This window comes from Anolis carolinensis, chromosome 6 (assembly GCF_035594765.1).
Source record: "Anolis carolinensis isolate JA03-04 chromosome 6, rAnoCar3.1.pri, whole genome shotgun sequence".
Taxonomy (NCBI): Eukaryota; Metazoa; Chordata; class Lepidosauria; order Squamata; family Dactyloidae; genus Anolis; species Anolis carolinensis.
Window position 1 is genome coordinate 69,373,189 of NC_085846.1, and position 18,079 is coordinate 69,391,267.

The 18,079-nt window shown below is 41.3% G+C and overlaps 1 protein-coding gene across 4 annotated transcripts in view; it reads right to left on the bottom strand.

Moving 5' to 3' along the window:
- Window positions 1–1,833: 1,833 nt before the first annotated feature.
- LOC100562030 (collagen alpha-6(VI) chain) overlaps window positions 1,834–18,079 on the bottom strand; it is a 127,002-nt gene continuing 110,756 nt past the window's right edge. For 2 of the 4 annotated variants that reach the window (XM_062958011.1, XM_062958012.1), the window contains 5 exons: window positions 17,351–17,447; window positions 16,581–17,252; window positions 14,073–14,169; window positions 13,262–13,376; window positions 6,606–6,995 (listed from right to left, as the gene is read on the bottom strand). In XM_062958011.1, coding sequence (XP_062814081.1) covers window positions 6,888–6,995; window positions 13,262–13,376; window positions 14,073–14,169; window positions 16,581–17,252; window positions 17,351–17,447 — 1,089 coding nt within the window. In that variant the 3' untranslated portion in view covers window positions 6,606–6,887. Of the gene's footprint in view, window positions 3,452–6,604; window positions 6,996–13,261; window positions 13,377–14,072; window positions 14,170–16,580; window positions 17,253–17,350; window positions 17,448–18,079 lie in introns of those variants that run through there. The other 2 variants (XM_008112761.3, XM_062958010.1) reach the window with 2 other exon arrangements.

Below are 18,079 nucleotides of genomic sequence, written 5' to 3' on the forward strand. Positions count from 1 at the left end.
TATATTTTCTTACTGTAGTATATTTTGATACACATGCACACACATATCTATTTTTGTGTTTACTAGAAATATTTCATTCATCAATCATAGCTTATTTATGCTAATAGTTGTTCTGACAGTATGAATCTATTATTTAAACTGGAATATTTTGCCAGGCTGGATTTGGAGGACAAGAACCCTCCAACTTAGTCCATTGCTGTCTCATGACCAATATAGCTGATGGAGTGACTTACTTTTGGTGTTGCCATTTTTATGAGCCCGTCAATTGTGTTATATGGTCCAGAGTCAAAGGTTTCAAAGAATTCCAGCTCCAGAATCTCTCAGCCAGTGATTGGTTAAGGATGCTAGGAACTTAATTTGAAAAAAACATTTTAATTGCATCTGGGTATGCGATCCCAGGAAAGGCTGGATGATATAAACAGTTCTGTCTTCAACTTGGGCTAGGCTTAAGAAGACAGCCTGAAGGGCGACACTGTGGCCTCTTAGCATCTACTGCTTGAAGCAGTTACTTTATTTAATGGTAACCCATTTTACAATATAAACACTACAGTAGTTCTCACAGTGTGAAAAAGAAATCAGGGATCACTAAAGTTCTTTAACTGTATGTAAAAATCAACTGAAATAGAATTGGAAATGTTTTAAAGCCTGTGTTATAAAAAGTTTTAATTAAAGCTAAGAACCTTTGTAAATCTGTAACTGTAGCAGTATGACTGAGGATGGTGCAATATCACTGCCTTGCAGCGTTTTAATTTTTGTATACTTTTTATCATGTTTTAATTGTTTTGTTTTATAGTATACTTGTTGCTGGCCCTCGTGGCGGAATGTAAGCCGCTCTGAGTCCCCTCGGGGAGAAGGGTGGGGGTATAAATGCATGTAATAATAATAATAATAATAATAATAACCTTTTCTTATTAGAAGCCTGTATGAGTTTAAAGATTCACACAATGTATATGATTAAAAGGCACACCAGGCAATGTTGAATTGATGGTCAGATTGCTTTGTGTAAAAAGGAATCAAATGATCAAGGATCAAACATAGGTCTATTCAAACATTCGCCTTAAGAAAGCCAGACCATTATATGGTTGTTGTTGTTTTTTTCAGTTTCCTTCTTCTGGTTTTTTTTTTTTTTTTTCGTGTCAGGAACAACCGGAGTTGCTTCTGGAGTGAGAGAATTGGCCGTCTGCAAGGACGTTGCCCAGGGGACGCCTGGATGTTTTGATGTTTTACCATCCTTGTGGGAGGCTTCTCTCATGTCCCCGCATGGAGCTGGAGCTGATAGAGGGAGCTCATCCACACTCTCCCCAGGTGCGATTCGAACCTGGCAGCTTTCAGGTCAGCAACCCAACCTTCAAGTCACTTAGTCCACTATGCCATCTGGGGGCTCCCAATGGTATTATGATAATCAATTGCAACATTTGTTTAGTGCTCCAGCTTCCCCAGCAAAGTACAGTAGAGTCTCACTTATCCAACATAAACGGGCTGGCAGAACGTTGGATAAGCGAATATGTTGGATAATAAGGAGAGATTAAGAAAAAGCCTATTAAACATCATAATAGGTTATGATTTTACAAATTAAGCACCAAAACATCATGTTATACAACAAATTTGACAGAAAAAGTAGTTCAATACACAGTAATGTTATGTAGTAATTACTGTATTTACAAATTTAACACCAAAATACCACAATGCATTGAAAACATTGACTACAAAAATGCGTTGGATAATCCAGAACATTGGATAAGTGAGTGTTGGATAAGTGAGACTCTACTGTACCTGGAAATTCTCTTTTTCTTCCTCTTCCATTTTGAAAGTAATTTTAAAAGGACACATATCCAAACAGCACCATTTGATTTATTGATTTTTCTTTTGCCAGCATTGATAGCTATGGTTTTGTACACATATTTTAGAAGAAAAAATTGACAAAGATTTATGCAGGGAAGAGACTTTGTGCATGATGTTCAGTACAGCTGCACTCATACTGTAAACGTACAAACCTCTTATCTCCAGATAAGTTCTATTGAACACAATGATACCTGAGTCTGAGTAAATATGGATGGGATCACACCATGTGGCTCAAAAATGAGAAAACATTGCAATCACTTTTTAAAAGTTAAATTTCCTGAAAGCACTGAGATCTGGCCACCAGTGAATAGATACTATATGATATAATATGACACCTGATGTCATATTATATCATAATATCGATTATGGAGCTCCCTTGTGCAGGCAAGACTGATGATTTGAAGGTTGAGTTGCTGACCCAAAGGTTGACTGTTTGAATCCAACCCAGGGAGAGTGCGGATGAGCTCCCTCTATCAGCTCCAGCTTCATGCAAGGACATGAGAGAAGCCTCCCACAAGGATGGTCAAAACATCCAGGCATCCCCTGGGCAACATCCTTGCAGACAGCCAATTCTCTCACACCAGAAGTGACTTGCAGTTTCTGAAGTCGCTCCTGACATGAAAAAAATAGTATAGACTTTATTCTTGCAGATTTTGGAATTTAAGAAATCCTTCCCTAGTTTCTGGAAGGTCTAACTACCCATCCATATTAGAATAAAATGAAGACATTAAATGCTTCAAATACATACACATTTCAATTTTTTTCCCAATTGTTTCATTCTAAGAACAGTTTCTATGTATTGTTTTGTCTATTCATGGCTCCTTTTCACTTCATAAATATCAGTCCATCCAGAATTGATATACAGTAGAGTCTCACTTATCCAACGTTATGGATTATCCAATGCATTTTTGTAGTTAATGTTTTCAATACATTGTGATATTTTGGTGCTAAATTCGTAAATACAGTAATTACTACATAGCATTACTGTGTATTGAACTACTTTTTCTGTCAAATTTGTTGTATAACATGATGTTTTGGTGCTTAATTTGTAAAATCATAACCTAATTTGATGTTTAATAGGCTTCTCCTTAATCTCTCCTTATTATCCTACATATTTGCTTATCCAACGTTCTGCTGGACCGTTTATGTTGGATAAGTGAGATTCTACTGTAATCACTTGTAGAGAGGTATATGATTTCAGTGAGCAGATCCAACACACCAAGGACAGCATCCAGAGGCACTCAAGTCACTAATTTACTCTGGGATTTATTCCAGAATTTGAAGGTGGTATTACTGGTGTGGAATTCATTTTGAGTTCAGCACCTTGGACAATCCCTTTAAGGTCTAGAATTAGACCCTGATTGTATTTATTATCCAACTAGCATCAAAACCACTAGCTTCCCTGACACATTTATCTCCCTCCACATCTGTAAATCACGACTCTTGAAGAAGCTGTAGGTATAGCTGAGAGCTGGGACATTGCTTTTAATGAACATTAGATCAGCGGTATCAACCCCAATGACAATAAAGCACTTCTTGACAAGACTCCGCAGGAATATTCTTCTTCATCTTAGCTGTTATTCTGAAAGCGTCACTATTTTTCAAGTACCTGAAAAAAAAAATGTAACATAAATGAGGTGTCAAGATCACTCTTAGACATTATTGGATTGCATCAGTCAGGTAATCTATATCATAATCTGAAAGATTCACTGCCTATACAGACGTCGAGGGCTAAAGAGGCTGGCTCTGCTTACCTTGACCCAGCACAGAGTAAGGGTTGGGAAAACTGAAGCACTAAAAGTAGTACAGAAAGGAAATGGGAATTGTCAAGCTTGTTGGTCTTTCTGAAATGAAGAGCTTGGAAATATTACTTTTTTGGAATTGTTCTTTTGACTCTGATTTATAAGCAACCTTATCAGAATAGGTCTTTCTAGCAAGATTTCTGTTGCGGGGTTTGCCATTGCCTTCCTCTAAGTCTAAGAAAATATGAACTTGCCCAGATTCACCTGGCTGAGTCAGGCTTTGAACTCTGGTCTCCTGGAGTCCTAGTTAAACAACATACTGCTTCCCCAGTACTGCTGCTCCCCAGATCCCCCTGCTAGTTTGTCCTTGCTGATTTAGAAATTCTGAGTTATAAAACAAAAATCTATTTTTTCCTAGCTCTGCTCTCTCAATTTTGCCTTGCCTCCCAATGGCCAATGTTACAGTCCCTCTGTCACGAGAGAATGCTCATAACCTACAGACTTTGGTACTTCAAGAGATGTATGTGTGTCCTTTGAGGTTTAGTGAGCACAGGTATTTAGTGCTAATACATGTGTTAACAATAACACCCTAGGTTCTGGTTTGATCTAATAGATCTATATTTTGAGCTGCCTAGAATCCTATTGCCAGGGCAGTCAAGGAAACTAAGTGTACTAGTACCCTGTTTCCCCTAAAATAAGACATCCCCAGAAAATAAGACCTAGTAGAGGTTTTGCTGAATTGCTAAATTTAAGGTCTCCCCCGAAAGTAAGACCTAGCAAAGTTTTTGTTTGAAAGCATGCCCAACGAACAGAACATCAGAGCATGCAGAATTGGTAAATGTACATACCATAGAGTGTTGTACATGGAAATATTGGTAGTAACAAGAAATTCTTGATAGGATTCACAGTTTGTCTGGTTATGCTGGTTTGTGATGACAACTACTGTACAGTATATAATACATTTTCATTTTTTTGTTCAACAATAAATGTGAATTCTTCTTCATGGAAAAATACGACATCCCCTAAAAATAAGACCAAGCGCATCTTTGGGAGCAAAAATTAATATAAGACACTATCTTATTTTCGGGGAAACACGGTAGTTTGTCGGCTTCCATGTCAATACTCTAATGAGTCCATTTTGGGTTTTATTCTACACTAGCTTGGGGACCCGGCGGTGCCCGGGTTATTAGAAGAAGGTCTTCTTTGTTTTGAAATGTTAGGTAATATCACTTAAGTTTGATTCAGATCCATCGTTGGCTGGGTTCAGGGCTCTCTGGATAAGGGTAAACTACAACTTCCAGATCCGAGCTCAATCACCCCCAAACCAGGCCTGTATGCGCAGTTGGCCATGTTGGGTCTGTGTGCCAAGTTTGGTTCAGATCTGACGTCAGCTGCGTTCAGTGCTTTACGGATGCAGGTGAACTTCAACTCCCAAAATCAAGGTGAATTCCCCTAAACCCCTGCAGTATGTTCAGTTAGTCATAGGGCTTCTCTGTGCCAAGTGTGGTCCTGATCCATTGTTGCTGGGAGTCACTGTTTCTCTGGATGTAGGTGAACTACAACTCCCAAAAATCAAAGTCCATTCCCCTAAACCCATGCAGTATGTTCATTTAATTGGTCATGGGGCTTCTCTGTGCCAAGTGTGGTCGCAGTCCACTGTCAGTGGGGGTCAAAGTATCAGTGAAGGTACTGCAAATTTCATGATCTGTGGCAAGGTTAGTCCAGATCTATCGTTGGTTGGGTTAACAGTGCTCACTGGATGTCGGTCAAGTACAATTCTTGTAAATCATGGTGAATTCTGTCCAAACCTCTTGTTCAGTTGCTGATCAATTCCTCTGTTAACTGTGTGCCATAGGAAAGGGTAGGAAAGGGTTAAGGGAGAGGCAGTGGGTGGGATCATGCAAATTAAGGTGCCCTGGGATGTCCATTCTGGAAGAAAAACAGAACATCTAGGATGAAATGGTCCGTGCATGAAAGCCTTCACTTGGGTGGGGGGCAGAATTGTGTTAGTGGAGGATACTGGCAGGGTTTGGGGTACATGTTCATGGCACTCACTATAACGTGCATGTCAGTGGAGGGAGGGCCATTGGTGTCTCCTGCTCAGTGGGAACTATAGCTGTTTGTGGAGGTGGGAGGCTGTCTGTGTAAATGGACACCTGCCACATACACATTTTTCACTTTTATTATGTGTATAGATGTAATAAGGTTCAGCATATTGGATACCCCCGGAAGATTTGCTATCCCATTGACATGGAAGCTATCAGTTGCCCTTGACCAGAAGTAAAGCCCATCATAACACTTGGTATTAAACAGTTCTAAAATAGTATTGGACATCAACATGTGAATATTTTATCTTGCTATAGCTACCCTGACTCCTGGATGGAACTACATACTACAACATAGATGCAGAATCTCACTGTTGCCAGTTATACCAATAGAAGATTACCGTATATACTCGAGTATAAGCCGACCCGAATATAAGCCGAGGCACCTAATTTTACCACAAAAAACTGGGATAACTTATTGCAGCAGCTATGGGTAAATTTCAAAATAAAAATAGATACCAATAAAATTTCATTAATTGAGGCATCAGTAGGTTAAATGTTTTTGAATATTTACCATATTTCAAAGAAAAACAATAAATTAGCTCTATAAGTGGAAAAGTAGGGGCAACAAAAACAATATGCTATCAACATAATAATAATAATAATAATAATAATAATAATAATAATAATAATAAAAACTTCATTTGGATCCCACCCTATCTCCCCATGGAGACTCAGGCCGGCTTCCAACATAGTAACAGGCAAACATTCAATGCTTATATAAACAATGCAGAGCTAGATATAGATCTATAATCATAGACACTAATTTCACATATGCATTTCCCCCTGAAACATTTGCAAATCCCTTCTGTGTGTGTGTGCATTTCCCCTACAATATTTGCAAGCCATATATATATATATATATATATATATATATATATATATATATATATGTCAGGCTCACTTCAAAGGACCAGTCTGAACGCAGATCAAAGATAGCTGCTCTCAAATCCAATCTTTATTGAAGAATACATGACTTTGGAAAAGTCGAGAATGACCTAATGTTTACATACATCCATTTTTATCACCTCTGATGCAACGTAACACCACACGCAAATATCATCATCAAACCCCACCCTCTGGATCACATTACTACTATTCCCACACACTATACCAATTATAATTGTTTATGCTTTCAACCCTGAGTTCCCAGGCTCATACTATCTTCTCCCGCCAGGTGCTTTCAGGGTTATTTATGTTATGACGCCAGGTCCAGGGCTCGGAAATTCAGCCCTGGGATCTGGCTCCATGACATGGCGCCCTCGTTTTCTTCATCCTCCTCTTCGGTTCTTCTTTCATCACAATCCTGAAATAAATCAAACAATAACTCTATGTGTCCATTTTGTCCAAAGTCCCCATATACTTTTTCAATAAGTTGCGATGGAATACTGGGTGTATTTTCCCTAAACTCTTTGGCAATGCCAACTGGAAAGTTACTTCATTGATAACACCCTGTATTCTGAATGGTCCAATATATTTGGGGCCCAATTTTCTCGAAGGTAGCCCCAATTTGATGTTTTGGGTACTTAACCACACTAGATCTCCTTTCCCTAATTTATCGCCTTCCACTCTTTTTCTGTCTGCGAACGTTTTATACTTTTTATGTGCCTCCTTTAAGGATGCAGTCACTTGACTCCAGCATTCTAGCATTTGAGCTTTCCATTTCCCTGCCCCTGTTTCTTCATCCTCTGTCCATCTTGGCAACTGGGGCAAAGGCTGTATTTCATACCCGTAAACTACTTCAAAGGGAGTTTTATTTGTTGCTGAATGTATAGTCGAATTAAAAGCTAGTTCCGCAAAAGCCAGCCACCTAGACCAGTCATTTTGTCTCATGTTAGAGTACATTCGAAGGAACTGCCCCAGTGTCTGTTGAGTACGTTCTACTGCCCCGTTTGTCATGGGGTGAAAAGCAGAACTTAGACTCCTTTCTGCTCCTAGCATTTCCAAGAATTTTTCCCAAAATTTTGCTGTGAATTGAACTCCTCTGTCACTGACCACTCTACTGGGACATCCATGAAGTTTGTAAATATGGTTTATGTATAATTCAGCTAGTTTCTCTGCCGATGGTAATTTCGTCAGTGCTATAAAGTGGGCCTGTTTAGAAAACAGGTCTAATACTGTCCAAATATAACGATGTCCTTTGCTAACCGGCAGTTCCCCCACAAAATCCATAGCTACACATTCCCAAGGTCTGGTAGGTTCCGCTACTGTTTGTAATAATCCCATTGGCTTCCCTCCTCTCGATTTATTTCTGGCACAATCGTCACATTGAACAACATGATTCTTTATGTCCTTCCTCATTCCTGGCCACCAACAATGTTTTGCTATTGCCTTTGTTGTTTTTGTAATTCCTGTATGACCAGCGCTCTGGTTATTGTGAAAACGATGCAAAATCTTAATCCTTAATATTGCTGGGATATACAGTTTCTTGTTCACAAACCAAAATCCCCCCTTCTGCTCCCCCTTTTCTGCGTTGGATGCGATCCACTGATCTCCTTCATAAGACTGTTTCAGTTCGTTTCCCCAACTATTTTCCCCGTCGATTTCAACAATAGCAGTGTTCTCTTTTTGGGTTTGCGCTCTTGTCCTGACAACTAAGCCCCATTGTTTATCAGAGAATATTGTTCCCTCTTTGGCTGTGGTTACGCCTTCGTGTTGAGGCATGCGTGAAAGAGCATCTGCCAAGACATTCTGCTTCCCTTGGAAAAATTTTAATTGGAAATCGAACCTGCTGAAGTATTGTGCCCATCTAATTTGTTTGGGGGACAATTTCCGAGGCGATTTTAAATACTGGAGGTTCTTATGGTCAGACCAAATTTCAAATGGGATTCCGCTTCCTTCGAGGAAGTGTCGCCAGCATTCTAAGGCTTTTAATATGGCTAATGCCTCCTTTTCCCATATGGGCCAACATTTTTCAGTTTCACTGAACTTCCGGGACAAATATCCACAAGGTTTTAAGTTCCCATTTTGATCCTTTTGCAATAGTACTGCCCCGTATGCACAGTCTGAAGCATCGCAATGAATTATGAAAGGGCTCCTTATATCGGGGTGTTTTAGGATGGGTTCTTTTGTGAAGCATCCTTTTAGGGTTTCAAATGCCTTTTGGCATTCTGGCGTCCAACTCAGTTTGGCGCCAGGAGCTTTCACTTTTGCTGTCTCCCCTTTCCCTTTTGTTTTTAAAAGTTCAGTAAGGGGTGCGGTTATTTGCGCGAAGCCTTTTATGAAGGATCTATAAAAATTTGCAAACCCCAGAAATGATTGCAATTGCCTCCTAGTTTGAGGTACTCCCCATTCTTTTACGTCTGATACTTTAGACGGATCCATAGCTAACCCTTCTGGAGATATCCGATACCCCAGAAAGTCAATTTGAGTTTTATTAAATTCACATTTGGACAGTTTTGCGTACAGCTTTGCTTCCCTTAGTCTCTGCAAAACTTCCCGGACCAATTCCACGTGCTTTTCTTTATCTTCGCTCACGATCAAGATATCATCAAGGAATATGAATACCCCTCGGTACAACAATGGGTGTAGTATTTCATTTATAAGCTGCATAAAGCAACCGCCGCCATTTTTTAATCCAAATGGCAAAATTTTATATTCAAAATGGCCGAATGCGCAGGAAAATGCAGTTTTCCAAGTATCCTCAGGTTTGATTCTTAATTTATGATATGCTTCAATTAAATCAAGTTTAGTAAATATGCTCCCTTTCTTCAATACGGTGATTAAATCCTTTACTAAGGGCATAGGGTATTTATTGTCCTTAGTAATTGCATTTAAATTTCGATAATCAATGCACAATCTTAGGGAGTTGTCTTTCTTTCTCCTAAATAACACTGGGGCTCCGAGAGGAGAATTGGATGGCTTAATGAAGCCTCGCGCCAGGTTCTTATCGATATATTTCCTCAATTCCTCCTTCTCCTGAACAGACATGGGATACACTTTTGGTTTTGGTAAGTTTGCTCCTGGGGTTATTTCAATTTCTACTTCTATATTCCTCTTGGGAGGTAATTTACTTGCCTCTTTCTGATTGAAAACATCCACAAAGTCTCTGTATTCAGGTGGCAATAGCTGTGGGTCTATTTCACCTGCTTCATCTCCCTCGTCCTCCTCTCCTGCAATTTTGCTTATCTCCCATTGCGTCTGTTGTTCTTTAAATGCTAGGCTCTTTCCTCTCCAATCTACTTCAGGATTTGCCTGTTCGAGCCACGGTATCCCTAATATTACGTGGTATGTGGCGATAGGGGCTATCACAAAGGATATTCTTCCTTCCCATTTGCCTATTTTACATGGGACCCCCCGTATTTCCTTTGTAGATACTTCCCCAGCCGCAACTGATCCATCTAGCTGCGAAAATGCAATTGGGGAGTCAAGCAACATCTGCTGGCATTTCAGCGCTCCTGCTAGTTCCGGAGTTATAATGTTCCTAGAACAACCACAATCCACGAATGCCCTGCAGGTGGCCCGGTTCTCTAGCCCCGATAGGCAAATTGGCACTACTAGCATGCGTTTGTCTCGACTCACCAGCCTTTCCGAAGATTTTGGGGCTTGCACCTCCTCCTCCGCACGCCTCCCGGTTGCTGGCTTGGGCTTTGAGGGTTTTGGCGGCTCCCCCTTCCGGGCCCAACATTCTGCTGCTCGATGGCCCGTCTTCCCACATACAAAGCATCCCGGTTTGGGTTTGTTGTCATCTCCTCTGAAGGGGATCCCCGGCCTCCCTCCGGGCTTTTCTTGCTTCCTCATTTCTCCTCGACCTCTCGCCACCGGTCTTTGCTGGCCGCCGCTGCCCCTGAAGCGCTTTACTTGGGCCAGGGTGGATTCAACGCGCCCCGCTAGTTGGATCCAGCCCTGGAGTGTTTCGGGGTCATCTCTGTGCGCTGCCCAGCTAAAAACCTCGGGGCGTAGTCCCTCTTTAAATATCTCCACTTTGGTCACTTCAGACCACTCTGGTACCCTTTCCGCGAGGTGGAGGAATTCCTCTGCGTACTCGGGCACCGTTTTGTCCCTCTGCTTTATTCCTTTAAGCTGGTCTCGAGCCCTCAGTTGCTCTAGCCGGTCTCTGAACCGGTTTTCTAGTGCGGCGAGGAAGCGGGGCACTGACCTCAGGCATGGGTCGCGTCTGGCATGTAGTTGTACATACCAGCTGGCAGCTCCTCTCTTTAGTGTGTTGCCGATGGCTCGAACCATGCTTGCTTCGGAGGGGAATGTGTGTGCATTATCTTCCATGTATCCTCTGATGCTAATGAGAAAAAAGTTCAATTCAGATGATTCCCCTCCGTATTCTAGTTTGAGATCTTCCCTCCTTTGCATCCACTCTGCGGCCCGTTGATGCTGTCTGGGGGGCATGGGGAAGGGTTGCATCGGGTTTCCTTGGGCGGCCCCTTTGAACACGCCGCGCCCCACTCCGGTAGTCGTTCTGCGCGGCTCCCGACATTCTGCCGCTGCTGTCGGCCCTTCCACCCATCCGAATGCGGGCCTCGCTGTAGTCCCCGCACCTCGCCTTTCCTCGTCGTACGGCACATCCTCCTCCTCTTCCTGGATCTCCGGCTCCTCTCCGCCTTCGTCTGCTAATCCACTGGACCCGATCCCTGGCCCCAGTGGCCTTTCCACCCCGACACCCATTCGGGGGGTTGGAAGTTCTGTTGGAGTTGGCGGCCTCAGAGTTCCCAGAGCTCGCTGGCGCTCCATTTCGCGGGCCATTCTGTCTCGGAACTCCAGCTCCCGCCAGTATTCCTCATCTCCCTCGTCCCTCGCCGCCACGGGACTCTGCGTTGATGCGCGCTGGCCCCTCTGGCTCCAATCTCCTTCTTTACTTGGCTCTCTCTCGGCGCCATATCGGATGGGCTCTTTTTGGAGATTCTCTTCCAATAGTGGGACCAACCTCCCCACGGTTTCCGACAGCCTGGATAAATTAGTTTCCAGGATGGATAACCGCAGGGCTACGGTCTCTGGCATGCTTCCTCCAGATCCCCAACTGGTTTCTGCAGCCGCAGAGACGCCTCTTCCTCCTCTGGGAATCCTCTGAGTCACGCCGTTCGGCCTGGGGTACCCCGTAGAGGAAGCTACGGCTTGCAACGTCTCTTCTCCCAACGGCCGGGCCCCTGCTCCATTTGGGCTTTGATCTCCTTCTCCACTCATTATCACTTCACTGCGAATCCGCAGGAGGGTGAGAACGGGATTCTCGACTTAAATGTCAGGCTCACTTCAAAGGACCAGTCTGAACGCAGATCAAAGATAGCTGCTCTCAAATCCAATCTTTATTGAAGAATACATGACTTTGGAAAAGTCGAGAATGACCTAATGTTTACATACATCCATTTTTATCACCTCTGATGCAACGTAACACCACACGCAAATATCATCATCAAACCCCACCCTCTGGATCACATTACTACTATTCCCACACACTATACCAATTATAATTGTTTATGCTTTCAACCCTGAGTTCCCAGGCTCATACTATCTTCTCCCGCCAGGTGCTTTCAGGGTTATTTATGTTATGACGCCAGGTCCAGGGCTCGGAAATTCAGCCCTGGGATCTGGCTCCATGACATATATATATATATTCATATCTATCTAGACATGTCTATATATATTTGTGTATTCATTTCCCCCCTGTAATATTTGCAAGCCCTATATATAGGTAGGTAGGGATATATTCATATCTATCCAGACATCTCTCTTTATATAGATATTTGCAGAGACTTGCAAACATATGAGGGTAAATTCATATATAAAAATAATGTGTATGTATGGCTACAGATACACATGTACATGGATCTATATGTATAAAGGATTTGCAAAGACCTGCAAACATATGAGGGGAAATTCATATATAAAATTAATGTATATAGATACACATATACAGGTACATAGAGATGGCAAAAGCTTACAAGGGGTTAATGCCTATATATCTGTAGGAGAGTTTAATAAATATTTCAGGGGAAAATGCTTTCATAAGATTAATGAATATATCTTTTTCTTCTTCCTGACTTGCAAGGGTGTCTTTCTCTTATCAAAACATTCCCTTGATTAAGAGCGAGGGAGGCTTTGCAAAAGAAAACACATTGATAAGGGAGAAGAAAGAAATAGATCACATATTGCAAGCAATAGCCTGCAGGCCCTGTTGCTGGCCTTGACCTTGACCTGATTATAAGTCGAGGGAGGCTTTTTCAGCTCATAAATAAGGGCTGAAAAACTCGGCTTATCTTCGAGTATATACAGTATGTTTGTCAAACTGTTGAATCTATATGCAGATAAATATATCTAAACTGAGATATAATTGTACAAGCTGGAAACTATCCTGCACCCCTTATCAGATTCCAAATTTTATCTGTATTTAATTATCCTAATTTATTATTAGCCATAAGACATGATCCAGTCTGTGTTCAGGATATGAATCTATATCTGGAGATATTAGTGGGAGACGCGGAGCAGGGCTGAAGACGGCAACCAACAGCAGAAGAATCTCACATTAGGAGTAATGTATTTAAGAAGATAAGAAACAGAATAATTTCATTCCATTTTTAAAAAAATGCAACTTTGGATGCCAACAGAGTATGACATTTTACTTACAATGGCCTGTTGTTGTGTGTTGCTGATGAGATTTTCAGCTGATACAGAATCTCTTGCTAGGAATTCTTGTAGAGATGATCTCTCATCTTGAACCTCAGCTTTAATTGGCTCTAACCTACCAGTTAGAAAAATAAATGTAATAATATTGCAAAAAATGTTTTCAAAAATATAATCAACATGTTTGTAAAGATTTTAATATAATATAGAACATCATTACAGAGTGACTAAGGTGTCATGGATCAGATACTTCACTAGTGGCTGCAATGATGTCTCCAAGCTTTATTTATGGAAAGCATAGGGTTAGCCGTAAAGAAGATGACAAGGAAAGGACCAGAGCTAGCATTGTACAAGAGTTGAAGCTCATTCAAACTTTTGTGCCTCTACAGAAACCATAGAATCATAGAATAGTAGAGTTGGAAGAGACCTCATGGGCCATCCAGTCCAACCCCCTGCTAAGAAGCAGGAAAATAAATAATAGCATTGTTTGGATGTTTCCTTTCTCTTGCCTCTTCCTCAGTATTGAAAGGTCATCTGCATTATAAATTGATGAAAGAGTTGGGAAATCACAACTCAGTTAGCTCAGAGCACTTCATCTTTTCATGATTCACTGCTAGGCTGGTTCCTTCATTTAGCGGTCTTAAGTAGTTTTAGAGACAACCACCAAAAGCTCAGCTATGCAAGTTACATGCCTATATCACCAACAGGATGCCAGGTCCTCACAATTTAGGCTGAAGGTCAACATAGCAAGAGTTTTGTTTTCAAAACTTTGTAGATCCATTTTAGCAGAAAATAATCCCTGGAAAACACTTACAGTGGTGTTTGCTGCCCTGGAACATACACAGGTCTCTGGCTGCTGATGTTTGCACATCTTCTCCTGAGCTGTGTCTGTGGATAGCTGTGGAGTCCGCCTGTCAAAATAAAGCATGAAATTATGACAAATGGAGAGTGGAATTATGCTATGAACAAGTGAATTGCAGTTCTTTAATCCAAACATCTGGTATCTATAGTTGAGGGAACTGGTAGATCAGTCTCCAAAGTTTAAAACATTGATCTTTCTTGAATAAAATTCCCAGAATCTCCAGAGAGCATGACCACTAATGTATGATGGTGACATTGATATTAGAGTTCTTGTCTGATATTGCAGGCAGTTTATATTGTAGACCTCTCCAGATATGCAGATCATCCAGATCAGGGTAGCATATAGATGCTGAATACTATTTCCCAATATAGGCTTAGCACTTAGCTCTCTTACACCTGTACAAGATGCTTAGACTTGGAGAAATTCCAGTGTGAGCTGTCATTATAGCCAAAAGTGATACACCTACTAGTTTACCTGGATACTAAAACTACTAGAAACTTATCAAATTACTTCTGATCTGCTGTACTGTTGATACTACATTGGACTCATTCACAGAATGGATTCATGAACTTTAATTCTGTTGGCACTTCTAGGAACGCTATTCAGTAAACTTTGTAAGTAAAAACAAACTCTTTCGCTCAGTTTTGCCTAGGAATTGGTGTCAAAACAAAACATGTACTTTGTAATAGCTCCAAATAAAAGTGACGGGTAATTTGGAAACTTCAAAGCTAACTATATTTTAATGTCAGTTCAGTCCTTAGCTCAATAATCTATTACATTATTTTTTCCTTACTCATGATCTTCTGCCTTCTTGAAAAACTTGGAAAAAAAGATTAAAATTAAATATAATCGCCTGATATCAAAGAAAAAATGATTTGGGAAAGAAAAGGCTTATTTTAATTCCTATGCATATATATATGCATAGGACGTGTGACGTCCCGACGTGTGACGGGAAGTTGCTACTAACAGTGAGAGAAATAAGGTCGAACATTGTGAAAGCCATCCACTGCATGACTATCAGCCTCCTCCTACCAGCCTCAAATCAAGGAAGGGCTTCATGAGAACCACCACTCCTCTTGATGTTCCCCCAGCAACAGCAAGGGTGTCCCTCTGGGCAGCCAAACCAGGCAATTCCAATTGGATGCCCCCCCATGAGGGTCTTCCTCCAGGGGCAAACCAAGAATGGGCAACTTGGAAGTCCCTAAACAGACTCAGAAGCGGAGTGGGCAGATCAAAAGACAACTTGGTGAGGAGGCACTACCTGGAGGAACCCTACACCTCGCGTGACTGTGGAGCAGAACAAACAACTCTTCACATGTATGCTTGCCCACAATGTCCTGCCTCATGTACGGAGGAGGAGTTGTTTAAAGCTACGGACAATGTGGTCGCTGTTGCCCGCTTTTGGTCTAAAACTATTTAGCTGTTTGTGATTTCCTTTATTTCATCACTTTTAAAATGTATTTATTATGCAATGCTTTTGACACAAAATAAAAATAAATTCACAAAAGGGAGACTAAATGTATTTCCATCAGAGCTGCTAAATGGCAGACTATCTGATATCCCTACTCCCAAAATTTATGCCCGTGTGGTGGAAATGAAATAGAATCATTAGAACACATCTTGTTGCAGTGTCGCTATTACTCAGCTCAACGTGGCCAACTCTTACATCCAATCCTGACCCAATTGTGCAACCATTCCCCGCAAGGGGCCGGGCTGTGGCGCAGCTGGCTAGTAACCAGCTGCTATAAATCACTACTGACCGAGAGGTCATGAGTTAGAGCCCGGGTCGGGTTAAGCCTCTGACCATAAAAAAAATAATAACAGCCCCGGCTTGCTGTTGACCTAGCAGCCCCGAAAGACAGTTGCATCTGTCAAGTAGGGAAAATTTAGGTATGCTTTATGCGGGAGGCTAATTTAACTAATCTACAACACCATAAAACTGCTCACGAGGAAAAGAATGAGGAAGAACAGCCACCAATGGACGGTGAAGCAACAGCTCCCCCTTTGGCCGAAATCGTGAAGCTGGAAAGATGTTAAAAATGCCTCTGTCTGTCTAAAACTGAATGTTGTTTGTCTGTTGGCATTGAATGTTTGCCATATATGTGTTCATTGTAATCCGCCCTGAGTCCCCTTCGGGGTGAGAAGGGCGGAATATAAATACTGTAAATAAATAAATAAATAAATAAGGGAAGGTCAGACATCTTTTGGAGGACAAGCACCCTGGGGTGATCCTCATGGTGACAAAGTTTCTTGCAGTGGCAGCAAGACTGAGAAAGAGCCTAGTTTCCAATCAGGGTATTACCTGACACTGTGTAGTATGTGTCTGTATTGTTTATTTCCCTGGTTACGAGGGATTTGTAAATTTCTGAATGCTTGCAAAGCTATAGAAGTGGCATTGCATCTGAGCATATCTTTTGAATACTACACGAAAAACAAATTACTTATGGTGCAAAAACTTACTTTTGAGCAAGTGTACAAACGGTTTCAGGAATTTTGCTGCATATCCAAGCTCAGCCTTGTGAATTCTGCCAAGTTGTACCAAGTGATGCTCAAGGGGCAAGCTTGCCAGTTCCCTGAGTTCTATGTCATCATAGTCATGACCCACCGAGAGCACAAAGATGGCATAGCCTTGGCACTTGGCTCTCAGAGATGCATCATGCAGCACTTCTTTGTCCCATTGACTTGTGACTCCAGCAGACAGAATAAAAATGGCCTTATATTTTCTCTGGTTGGGTGCTTTTGAGAAGACATTATCAACTGTCCACTGTATGGCATGGCCAATTGCAGCTTCTCCATTCAGCTGTTGGACAGAATCTCGAATATGCCTCTTCATTTGTCCTTTTTTGCTATAAGTTACAAAGTCAAACTCGGTCTTTACAGGGCTTCCTTGTCTATGGGGTGTGAATTCCTTTGGAGCATGGCTCAGCACAGCCACCCTATCGCCTATCGAGGAGGTCTTTGGATCCTTAGAAATGCTCAAGTTGTCAAGAGCTCCACTCAGGAAGTCTTTTAGTTTGTCAAACCCGTCCAAACTTATTTTCCTTGAGCTTTCCAAAATGAAAGCAGCATCCATGTAGGCTTCGGGTGGGGGAGGAGCCTCAGTGAAGCAAGATTCATCTGGTTTGCATTTGTCTGCAAATGGACATAGAACAATTTAAACATACACAGTGTGAAAAAAGGGAAGTTGTGATAAAAGGGATGGATTGCTTGTTATTTTTATGGGCTCTTACCATAGCAAATTACACATGACTGAAGTTTTTGTAGGGCTGGAATATAATCGGTTTCCTGTTGAATATTAAGAACTTGAAACAATCTTGTGTCATCCATCTAAAACAACAACATATTTTGGTTTTAATTTTTTTTAAATGAGGAAGAAGGTGGTAAAATTTGTAATCTTAGTTGTATTATTTTTTTATGGTTAATACAGAAGCTTGTCCATCAAAGACACAGTAGCAACACACGAAAGAGGAAACATACATGTACTCTTGTACAGCAGAGTTTCAACAGTAAAATAAGCTTGTAGCATTGCAGCAAAGTAACAGTCCCTCAGAGTAACAACTCATATAGTCTTTGTATACAATCATACCAACACAGAAAATATGACTCCTCCAATTTCCATTCCCAGAGAGTGAGCAAGGGAGAAAAAATTGTATCCCAAGAGACACCCAGTTATATTCCACTGGGAATGGCCCAAACTTACTGGCCTTAATGAGCGCATTCATGTAACCCGCGTATAATAATAACAAACAGAATGAGCCCTTTTCCTTCTAAACACACCTGGTGAAGAGAAGGTAGAAATCCCACACAAAACTTACAACCAATTTTACAGAAACCTTAATATCTTTGGTGTTTCCAAAATGTAGTGGACAAGTTTATCTTTGGTTTGTGAATTTTGTAAAATTGTATCAGTTTAGGCTGTTGGCCTTATCCAATAAAGTATAGCCCTCAGTTAAACCGCT